The 12,531-nt window shown below is 36.9% G+C and overlaps 1 protein-coding gene across 2 annotated transcripts in view; it reads right to left on the reverse strand.

Annotated features, from left to right (window-relative positions):
• Window positions 1-12,531, reverse strand: part of LOC103463086 (glypican-5-like) — a 62,647-nt gene that overhangs the window by 47,071 nt on the left and 3,045 nt on the right. Inside the window, exons 2-4 of one of the 2 annotated variants that reach the window (XM_008406222.2) lie at window positions 9,002-9,163; window positions 2,109-2,533; window positions 378-560 (exon numbers count right to left, since the gene is read on the reverse strand). In XM_008406222.2, the coding sequence (XP_008404444.1) occupies window positions 378-560; window positions 2,109-2,533; window positions 9,002-9,163 (770 nt within the window). Of the gene's footprint in view, window positions 1-377; window positions 561-1,985; window positions 2,534-9,001; window positions 9,164-12,531 lie in introns of both variants that reach the window. The other variant, XM_008406221.2, reaches the window with a different exon arrangement.

A 12,531-nucleotide genomic window follows, 5' to 3' on the forward strand; every position in this document is an offset into this window, starting at 1 on the left:
TCTCATCACTCAGAACCAAGCAGCATTCTGGGTATCGGTTGTCCCGCCAACGACGGTCTTTGTCTGGCACTAGATCTGTATTCACACTCACACGTTTCTGCGAACACACATGCAGACTGAGGGGAACCCCAGAACCCCTGAAGAATGAGGCTGTTTTTAGCCCATCTAGGTACAAGCAGATCCAACTGCCAGGCTGAAAGAAACCCACGGTCTGTGTCCAACATTCAAATGACTCTATTATTAAGTTCATTTAAGCTGGAGCTACTTTAAATTTAAAATAAAACATCTCTTAAATATTTACAGGAGAGTGATGACGTGTCCAAATAATTTTCAACCTTTTATTGCAAAAAGAAACTCAAACCCAATTTTATTCTTACTGTAGCTGTGATTCGTGGACCGTGAAGTTGTGCGTGTAGTATTGCGTCATTCACATGGTTTCGAACTGCCAGCAGAGCTAGCTCCATACTGTTGTGGTTGCTGCTGGTTGCTAAAGTAGCAGCTAACCTTTGGAGCAATACCACCAAGCGTCCCCAGGGGGCACCAAGCTCAGAAACACCCACCTGCAAATAGGGAAGCAAGAAGACAGACATGAAAAATAGAATAAACCTACTAGTTATTAACAAAATAACTATGTATATCGCAATAGACGAGTGATCAATCAATCAAATTTCATTTGTGTAGCATCTTTCAGCAACAAGGCATTTCAAAGTGCTTTACAAAAAATACAAAGTCTTCGAACATACAGTCAACAACATAACATTTTTCACATCAGATTATTGATTAATGTTTCACGATTAGGTTTCAAAACCAACTCTAACCAGCTGGGTTTTTAGCCTAGATTTAAAGGAACTCCCTGTTTCAGCTGTTTTCCAGTTTTCTGGAAGTTTGTTCCAGATTTGGAGTGCATAGAAGCTGCATGCTGCTTCTATTATCTAGTGATCAATATCGATAGATAATATGTTTGATAGAATGCTCAATATCCAATTTATAGAATATTCTGAGCCGAAACCGCACAGCATTCTGGGGAATGTAGGCATAGGGAAAGACAATAAATAGCCTCTCAACCTCTACGGCCAGCTAAGCATAAGCTAACTCCCTCTTTGGTTACCTAGCAACAATCTGTTGAGTAACTTGTGGTTACCTAGCAACAACTTGTTGAGTAACTGGCGCAGCAGCAATTTAAGATTTTGCCACTGTGCCTCATAACTGCTTTAAAATAAAATAACAGAATGAAGTGAAAACTGCAGACAAAAGAGGAGAGGTCACAATACCAGTTTGGCATTATTTCAGATATTTAAAACAAAATAAAACCCAATTAATAATTACTGATTTCGACTGAAATGAAACTATCATGCTTTTCAGCCATATTGCGTACATGTATACTTTTTTGATTCTAGTCTAGTGTTAACATTTTCAGTACACATCAAACAAGAACTAACTTAAAAGTACGTTTTCAGCAAGATATAGGAACTTGTTTTAGGTCAATGATTTCTTGAAATTGACACAAAAAAAAGTAGTTCCACTCGCAGATTATTTCACTTATAACATGGAAAAATGTCTTGCTATACGTGAAAGAATCTGCCAGTGACACTAGCACTTTTAAATCAATATTTAGGAATTATTTACCAAAACATATGATTACTGAATCAGTTAGCCAGCTGTAAAATAGAAACATCAAGATCCTGTTTGTGGTATTTGTTCCTCGTTTTGCTTTAAAATAACCATGTTGAGAGATATCAGACGTTCTTTTCTTTCCGTACAACCTTTTTTCTTCTTCTGTGGTGACTACAGTGAGATGTCCAGCAGATTTTGAAGGGGATTTGTGATAAACATGGAAACAAACGAATATACATGTGATGTCAATCTAAAGAAACTTTTAAAAAAACCACAAGAAACTGAAAATGATACAAAAAAAAAACCATATATATATAGATATTCCTTTGTTTCAAACTAAGAAGCCTCCACAGAAGCATTGAGACACCTACCAGACATCCTTTCATGACATTGTGACACAGTCCAGTGCAGGGCCGTATCAGCGTTAGACCTCTACAGTGCGAACAGTACTGCATCTTTACTAATCCCCGTCCACACTCCCTGGATAAGGTCACCTTCTCTGTTGAATTCACAACTTCTCCTGCCAGCCTCAGCAGCCGGCTCAGCGCCCGACCGGGTCCGAGAGCACGAGACAGGCTGCCGACGAGCAGCCGAGGATGAGGTCCGAACGGGCTCACATCCTGCTGTGTCATCCGCAGACAGTCGTCGTGATTGGATAAGAAGGATAAATGGGATGTTGCTGACGGACGGCCAATCCCAGGGTTGAGCAGGCGGCGGTACACCAGCGGGAAGAGGTCGTTGTAAAATCGGCGCACTGCGTTGTTCAGGGAGGAGTCAGCGTCTCCTGAAAGGTGGCGTCTGATGTCGGAAAACAGCTGGAACACAGGAAGCCGGCAGTCTGATGCGAGAGCGGAGTAGGCGCTGTCAAACAGACTGCATGTCAGGTTCGATGTGAAGGACACGAGTGACTCAAAGGTTTCTGGAAGACAGACAAACAGATCAGGTACAATCAACCTTGGCTACTTCTAGGGTGCGTTCACACTGCAGCCTGAAGTGACCCCATTCAGATTTTTTTGACGTAATGCGACCTGTATCCGATCTTTTCATGGCAGTGTGAACAGCACAGGTCGGATTCTTTTTTGAATGTGATCCATATCCGATAAGTATCCGATTCAAATGCGACCGTAACGTCCAGGTCGCGTTCATCCGAACTGAACGTCACTGATTCTCAACAAATCTCACTATTCTGCTCCTGATACGCGCAAGMGGGAAGAAAAACAACAACCATGACGGAYTATATGAGGATTAAGTTGTTAATATGCTGCTCCGGTTGGACAACAACTTCAAATATATAAGCTAAGCTCCACCGTTAGCCTCCATGTTTACTTYYGCAAACACTGAGCTCTTCTTCTTCTTTTTATGGCGGTAGGCAGAACACTGAGAACGCTGACGCTATGGCGCCCTCTACTGCGCATGTGGGACACTTTCAGGTCGTTTGCCCATTTACACTGCAGAACACATACAGGTTGCATTTACTGGCAGTGTGAACGGCCCCGGCTAAAAAAATCGGAATTGCCAAAAAATCGGAATTGGGTCACTTCAGGCTGCAGTGTGAACGCACCCTTACACTGCAAAAACACAAAATCTTACAAAGCATTTTGACTAGTTTCTAAGTGCAAATATTTCAGTACACATCAAATAAGACAAAACTAACAAAGTAATTTTTTTAGCAAGATATAGGAGTTTGTTTTAGGTCAATAATTTCTTAATACCGATTTTAAAAAGTTCTAGCTCCACTGGCAGATTATTTTATTTATAACATGGGAAAATATTTTATTAGTAAAATAATCAGTCAGTGAAACTAGCATTTTTAATCAATATTAAGTCATTATTTACCTAAAAAAAAAGCAGCTCTTATATTTTGCTATAAAGATACTTCTTATTTCATGAGTAATCATATATTTGCACTAGAAACTAGACTAAAAATACTTGGTAAGATTTTCTGTTTTTACAGTGTTCTAGCCAAAATATGATCTTTCAAATCTAGTAAGTGTCTAAGCATAATTCAGATTAGTGTTAAACTAATCAGTTAAGCATAAACTAACTCGCTCTTTGGTTGCCTAGCAACAACCTGGTGAGTAACTTGCGCAGCAGCACTTTAAGACTTTATCACCGCGCCTCATAACTGCTTAAAAATGAAAATAAATAAATAAATAAAAACCAGAATGAAGTAAAAACTATTGATAAAAGAGGAAAAGGTCACGCTACCAGTTTGGCAGTATTTCAGATATTTAAAACAAACAAAAAAACAATCAATAATTATGGATATCGACTGAAATGAAACTCATTCGATTCAGATTAATCTGAATTAGTTCATATTCTTTACAAATTATTCTGGGTTTTAAACATACATGTTCGCAGTGAAAGGTATGGCGTTCTTTGAGTTATTTTGTGTTTTATTCATAGATATTTTGGTGCATTCAGCTAATCTTATTTAGCTGAATGCTAATTTAGCATCATTCCAAATTAATCCAGACAAACGTGACTTTTAAACCAGTTACTGTGACAAGATTACATCATTTTATTGGTCATTATTATTTGTTCCATTTACTGTTTTACTTTTTGATAGTTTTACTAGTTTTAATAGATTATTGAGGTTACTAGCTTAGTGAGTTTGTTGATTAAAGTATTTTAATTTTTGCTGATAAATTCGTATATTTTGGACAGAAGTTTACTCTGTATTTGTGACCAGGGCCTTGCTGATTGAGAAAGTCAGTGCTAAACTTAATCCTGCATCTACTGTTATTTAATACCAAACCTTATGGGACTGAAATCTATTTTCGCAATCATGTCCTGGTAATCAGGTGGTGCCCCAACGTGGTAATTTTGACCTAAATGACTAATCGTGTTGATAATTGCCTTTAGCACCAATTACGTTATAGTCAGACGAACCCTATTGTTACAAAACATCCATAATTTCACTTTTCATAAGAAATTAGGAATATACAAATCCCGTCGGTAACACAAAATTGTTCCGTATTGAACTTACACAGTTCCTTACAAATATAAATACAGAAAAAGATGAGTCATGGACCCTTTGGAAAATGGACTGGACTCTTTGAGTCATACCCTCATTTAATTGTGTAAAGATCTAGTAAATTTAAAGAGAGGTTGTGCAGAGATGTAAAATACTTCCATTCAATAATAAAAAGAAAGAACATTAATTTTTGAACAGCAATTTCTCAAAAACACGATCCTGTCCTAACCGACCTTGGACTGACTTCATTCTCTCACATGTGAGCAAGAATAGCCCAAACTTAATTCATCCTTGAGCTCGTTTTCACTACCCTGTTATCTTTAGTCAGGTGATAATGAGAGGCCCGTCTCGTGATTCACCATGTTTCCTATGTCAGTAAAAAGAGCAACCGCCACTTTCCAAAGGCCATGATGACAGATGATGTGTGTATTTGAAAGATGATTTCAGTCTGAAGACATCCTAACACACAAACGTTCATTTAACTCTGACTTTCACCAAGTTATCCTCTCTCTCTTTCTCTCTCTGTGTTTTTATGACTGCGTTTCAGAATCACAGCTGCCATTGCATGAATGTCCAAGGGACTCGTTAGGAAATTCACTGGATAAGTACGAACTTAGCTAATAATTACTGAATGCGATAGCAATGCTTCTTCAGATGGTTGGCTGTTGAAGAGCATGCTAGGGCCAGCAGTGGCGATGCTGTCTAAAGTGAAAGCTTTTATGTTTTCGCATACCCACTCCCGGGCGATGGCAGCCCAAATACATATGGCATCAAATTACATTGCAAAGTCTTCCCCATGGGGACATGTGATTAGCTTTTTACCCTCTCTGATTGGATGACAGCTGGGCACAAGGGTCTTAGAGTGCCAGGAGAAACACACGCAAGCATGCAGGCATATTTGCACACACCAGAGAGACTCACAAGAAATAAAGAAAGCCTCACTACAAGTGGGGCATGTCTCAGTTTCTCCAGTGGGTTATAATCACTTCTCTCAAGAGAGGAGATCTGCTAGGACTCAACTCAGCTGTTGAGGATCGTTACAGTGCTGCTAATTTAGTTTATTTCATTAAAATAGATGCCAAATTTAAGGCAAAATATATGAATGTTTAGATTTAATTCAATTTTTTGCTGTAAAACTATGAGTGACTAGCTAAACTAATAACACTCAATGAATGTTTTCACATATTCCTCACATCTACAACTTTAAAAGTATTTTATTTCGTTTTTATGTCATTTCCAAAAGTGGAACGAAATAGATAAATTGCGTTTAAGTTGTGGTGAAAAGAAAAGTCTGTGATACCCGAAATAAAATCTGTACTACCAACATTAGTATTTCAAGATAGGCCTCTTAAATAGGCTTATTAATTTCCTAACTATATCTAGTTTTTATTTGTTTTTACTGTATTTCTAAATTTTATGTATGAACATTTATATTTTGATTTTGCTTGTTTAGTGGGACTGGATGGAAATTAGCATTTTTTATAAATCTGGTATATCTTTACTGTGAAACAAAAATAAACTTGTGCATCACATGAACAGGCGACTCAAATGTAAAACCCATTTATGGAATAAAATCTGAAATCTAATACAATCCAAAATCAGTACACAAAACTCTTAAGTTCTTGTCAAATTTAATTACAAGCTGCGTAAAGAACATAGCTCAGACAATACCAGAACTAAACTTTTTTGCTTATATGTGTAACAGGGTTTTATTTTAACAATATTATAGATATGACATTTGTCAAAAATTGTTTATTTATTCTTTGAATTTATTTTTAATATAGTCAATAAGCTGTTTCTACAGACTTTTGTTAATGTATGGAAGTTCTGCTCTGCTGCTCTTGGCAGTTGGTGGTTACCGTAGCAACCAGTAACTGACAGCTCCTCCCCTTTTTTTCTGTTGCCGTCGGTAACTGTGGTACTGTGTATTAGGACCAGCTCTGCGTTTTCTTTACAAATATTATATTTTAACACATATTTTAGACAAATTAAATCATATACGGTGTTTAATTAGTGATTTTGCAATGCTTTGTATATGTTTCTAACTGTTATCACTATTAATATTGTCCATTTGAGCTATTTTTAATTTTGCAAGTTAGCTGCTGCTGCTAACTGCTTATTGGAAGGCATTGCTTTGTAGTTTGTTTATGGTTATTTATTGTACTTTATTTAATATATAGCATCAGAAGCTGTTGAACTGATGTTAACCACCAACTTGATTTACTCTTTTGTTAGAATAAACACAATGAACCTGAATGTGTCTGTCATTAAGTCAACCTATTGGATCTGAAATGAACATGGAAGAGCTAGGAAAAACTAACACTGTACATTAACCTGAACATAGTATCCCCACTCTGAAACAGGTCTTCTAGATCTAAGCATATTTATGTGCAATAATAGCCTATTTAAAGTTCAAACCCAATCAAATTAACAATCTGTGGCAAAGCAATTCATCCAATCTGAGATATTTTACTGAATAAAAGAGGATTTCATCAAAATATTGACTACAAAAGGCTCAATATAAATGCATGCCGCACTTTTCAGATTTTCATGTCAGATAATATAAAAAAATAACTAAAATAATTCACTAAATGTACAGCAGGTATGACAGCTTCTTCAGAGTTTACCAATAAAGCATTTTCTTCAAAACTCTACTGTTTCTAAAATATACAGGAATTATACTTTTTTTATCCTGACAACCTTCTGCAGCCACCAAAAAATAAAAAACTAAATTAATTTCTGTTGTTACTAAAAGTTTCCAACATTTTCTCCAAATTCCAAACTTTCTGTGTTCGGTCTTGTTTAGTCCCTCTTTGTGTTTGGCTGTTCGCATTAATTATACCCATGGATGGCTAAGCCATCCTTTGGGCGTAAATAGCAGCTGGAACTGAGCCTGCGTGTATTCAGATGGAGCCTGGGAGGAGGCGGGATGTGATGCAGGATGGCAAAAACCAAAACAAAACAAAACAAAACATGTTTGTCATGTATGCCATCAATAAGACCAATCTAATAATCTCCACACAACTTGACACAAAAATCACACGAAGTCTCACAACCTCTTCGTTTTGCTTTTTCACACACATAAACACGCCTTGCCTCACACACGGTGCTGAATGGCGTTGAGAGACAAGTGGACAAGCAGAGTATTCTTCCTCCTATTCAGAGCAGCCCGTTAGGAGACCGGCTGTTGCCCACGGCAACAACACTTTGCTGCGGATACGTACTGAATGTAAACATTCTTCGTCCATCGCTATCTCACTGGTCGAGAACAAAACGCGATTATCAAAGACGGACGGAGAAAGGGAGCTGGGTGTTGTAGCAAAGTTTTCCGCCGCTCCCTCTGAGAGTTCGCTGCCTCAAAGACTCAATCGAACATCGGTTGTTTGTTTGGCTAGCCACCGAGGCGCCTCGCTAAATAAACTGACACAAACTGGCTATTTCATGATGAACACACAAAGTGAGAATGGCAGGCGGGGGCCTGGGCTCTGCTCAGAACCGTTTCAGGGTCAAGAAGCAGAAATTATATCAGTTTGATGAATTAATTGAATGAATGGAGTTTTATTTTTCTTTCTTGGACCTTTTTTTTATTTTTTATTATTATTTCAGAAGAAGGACAGCAATATAGTGAGAGAGATGTGTGTCTCCTTAAAGCTTAATAATTTATTATTTAGTTACCTATTTTTAATTTTTATAGTGTGTTACGCTGGTATCTATCTATCTATCTATCTATCTATCTATCTATCTATCTATCTATCTATCTATCTATCTATCTATCTATCTATCTATCTATCTATCTATCTNATCTATCTATCTATCTATCTATCTATCTATCTATCTATCTATCTATCTATCTATCTATCTATCTATCTATCTATCTATCTATCTATCTATCTATCCATCCATCTAGAAAAGCGCATGTAGACAGTGTTCAACCTGTCGGATGTTTTATGCTTTTTATTACTTTTTCCAATCAAACATGATCAATAAAATTTTGTTTTTTTCTTATTACTATTTTTTTAAAACCAAAAACTAACAAAAAAAACCCTTTAATGTTAAACTGAAATCTGTTTTCTACAAAATAATGGCAAATACACTGTAAAAACACAAAATCTTACCAAGTATTTTTGGTTTAGTTTCTAGTACAAATACATTTGTACATTTGAAATAACATAAAATTAACTTACAAGTCACTTTTCAGCTAAATATAGCAGCTTGTAGCTTGTTGTAAGTCAATATTTTCTTAATATTGATTAAAAACCAGAATAATTTGCAAGTGGAACAAGACATTTTCCATTGATTTCCATGTTGTTTTCACTCAATTTGTAAAAACGTGAAAACTTCCAATACTTTACTGAGGCACAAATAATTATTAACCCTCCACACCACTCCCCTGCTCTCTCCCCCTCCTACCTTGGAAGGCCTTTCCATGGCCATCAATCAGGTATTTGAGTTCGAAGCTGTAGGATCGCATCTTGTGCTGCATCTCGCTACGAACAGCTGCCATGTAGCTGTCCTCCATTTTACTGGTGCAGCAGCTGGGCCCAGCATGCACACACACTCTCAGCGGCTCCCCTGAAAGGATAAATAACGGATAAATAAGGTACTGATTCGATCCAGCGTGAAGTCATGAAATAAAACAGAGGAGCACTGTTAGCACTTTGACCACAAGGCTAATTCTTGCTGATTTGTCAGTCACTTCAGTGCTTCACCAAACTAATTGCATAGTGATCCCTTCGGGAGCCGACAGGATGACAAGAGCAGTGGTAAACTTTTCACACCCATGCCAGTCCCTGCGGTGTGCATGGACTGTTGCGTCTTTGTGCATGTGTCCCCATTGAGCAGCCTGACATTTATATATGGCTGCAAACCAAGCTGTCAGGCAGCTGACTGAGATCAGGGGGGAAAGAGACATCAGAGGAGCAGACGGCTGCACTGTAAAACATTCCAGACACATTTAGCTGCGTCTATCTTCTATTCTTTAAGTCAACTTGGGTTTTGAACCTAAATGTGTGAGTTTGTGAAAGATAGACTTATAGTGGTGATTGTTGAGAATAGGGACAAAACAGGTCCTATGGATAAAACACAAAATTTGACTAATATATACACAAAATATATATTTTTCAAATATCTGACTAAACTAAATTGGGTCATGTGAGCACAAAAATTTATATTTTCCAGGTGTTTGCTGAATATTTTTTTTATTTTAAACATTGTAGTCGGTGGATGGTGCCTGTAAAATCCCTTGTCCAGGAGCAGAACTCAACACATTATAATAATTTTAAATAATTTAAGAAATACTAAAATTATATAATATGACAATTAAGTATAAGTAGTCATATAAATAATTATAAAGGTATCAATAAATTGAATTAAAAATCTTTTTTATATATTTTCCAACTCCATTGAAATTTGTTCTTAGTTTTTGTCAACACCGTCAGAAATGAAAAGAATGTAAAAAAAAATCAGGCATTATTGGGGGGCACCAGAACTTCTGAGGACCCCATGACCACTTCCTTTCTCTTCCTTTGCTAAGAGGGCTAGTTAGCTCTGGTTAGCTTAAGTTATTCTTTAGTTTTTTTTTCTTTTTATTCCTAAGTTTTTCATCACAACCATGATGTGTCAACACCATAACTGACAGTTTACAAAACTTTTAAGAAATTTTGTGAAATAAAAGCTTAATTTTGGTATAAAGTAAAGATTTCATGGACCTGATGAGCTACAATATGGCCTCCTTCAGAATAACATCATATAAATTGACGTAGTTTGGCATTTCGTCAACTCCGTCAGATGTCAACTCCATCCGTTTTTCTGACTCTTTCAGTGAGATTGTTGTCAAATCTCACTTAAATGTGCAATTAATTCATTTTAATGTATTTTACATAAATTGCATTACTTCGTCACCACCTTCAGTTCTGTCAACTCGGTCAGATGGACTTTTTGTTGTTTTTTGTTTTAAATAACATTTATTTTGTCTCTTGAGAAGCATTTGTCTGTAAAATGAGTAAAAATATCACTAATAGGGTCATTAAAAATTATTTTTTATTTATTTTTGTCAGATGGTGATGACAGCGTTCTGTGTCAGGTCCATTAAAAATGTAATTTTTTAAAAAAATGTTGCAACTGGGAGCCTGCACCTTAGCATCTTTACATTTCCAAAACAATATTTTTCATATTTACATACATCAGGTTGAGAAATAACAAAAAATAAAATTATGGGAAAATTAAAACCCATTTTGTCCCTATTCTCAAGAATCACTGGTATAATAACCCTTTTAGTAATTTTGTCAAACCTAAAATTGAGTTTGAAAAAGACAGGAGTGGGAACTATTTCCCAGAATGCTTAGCGACATGTCTTTGTATCCTGAGATGGAAGTGCATTAAATTGATCGATTAAGGAAAATGTTCATTTAATGTTCTGTTCACACTAAATGTTTTTGAGCATAATTCACTAAAACTCATGATCAGATCAGAAATTTGACTCATGTAATTTGAAACAAGAAATAAAATTATTCTAAAGTAAAATAAGTAGTTATTTTAACTTGATAATGTGAATCAAATTATTTGGTTTAAATTGCAGCATTTAGTTAAAACTCACAATTCAAGATTAATGAACTTAAAAAACAATGTTTAAACTTCTCTCTTGTTGTTAAATCAACTTCATGAAGTTTAATTTATGAGTTAAAACCAAAACAGTTTTCTCGTTGACTTAAATTGCATTTTCAAGGCAGCAGGTGGACTTTCATTTTCAAGTTAAACCACCTTCAGATGTTTTACAGTGTACTGCAGCATGCACTGACACCAGACCTTAAGCCAGTGGTTCCCAGACTTTTTCTCCTGGGCCTCCCCAAACATTTGTGTCCCCCCTATGTATTACAAATAGCTGTCTAGCCAGGGGGGGGGGATCAGTTTTTGGGGGGCGGGAACAAATGTACGTAGCTGAACATAGACAACATCAGTAGCCTACAGGCTACTTATGATGTATTGATATTAGCTAGTCATCTTTTAGCTAACATCACCTGCATCCAACAGCTTTACTTATCAGTCTGTTAGTTTGGGGGGAAAAGTTTTTTGCCTTTTTCTGATTTGCTGCCATGATTCTAACACACCTGCGTAGCTCCGCAAAGCAGCAGCAGGTCTCCTTCACTGCCGCACAGGTGTAAACCCAGCGTCGTAGCGCTCATGTTGCGTTTAAAGGCGGCTCGAAAAACAGGTTACCACATGCTAACAACGGATTTAACAGTTTTAACTGCTAATAAAAGTGACAGAGGACACAGATATGGGAAGTGTGAAAGCTCCTACTGTATCAAATTGACATAGGAATAACAGAGTTGGTCATTCTAAGGTAAAAGCATTCAGGTTTGTTTTTTTTCATCCAGACGGCATGCAATGGCACGGCGCACTACAGTTTGGGAACCTCTGCCTTAAGCTATTCGTATTACTCACAATGGACTGAATTAGTGAGGGGGTTGCTACTTATTGGTTACAGCACGTTGCATTTCCAGCTTGTAATTTGGAGAACGTGATATAACAGACGTCATGTCACACACTTACGCTTGGCATCAACATTTTTAAAACCTACCAACACAACTTCCTTTAGCAACAATGACTAATAAGAGCTCCTATAAAATACCTCCTTTTATAGGAGGTATTTTTTTTTACACATTTTTTAAAAAACTGTCACTTTGTCCTGACTGTGTAAGATGAGACATAAAATCTGCGAAAATATTCTCCTTAACACTTATTTCTTTGCAGTCAGATTGGGGGAAACCAATTTGTTCCACAGTTTAACCTGGCAGCATGCCTTCAAGACAATACACTGGGCAAACCTGACCCACCTCTACCGGCGGCTTGCCTGTCAGACACTCAAAAGGGCAAATTAACCCATGAGCGCCCACTGTGTGAAACAGATTATTTTTAATGTAAAAACCTTGCAGAGAGCC

Source organism: Poecilia reticulata, linkage group LG4 (assembly GCF_000633615.1).
Source record: "Poecilia reticulata strain Guanapo linkage group LG4, Guppy_female_1.0+MT, whole genome shotgun sequence".
NCBI classification, from domain to species: Eukaryota; Metazoa; Chordata; class Actinopteri; order Cyprinodontiformes; family Poeciliidae; genus Poecilia; species Poecilia reticulata.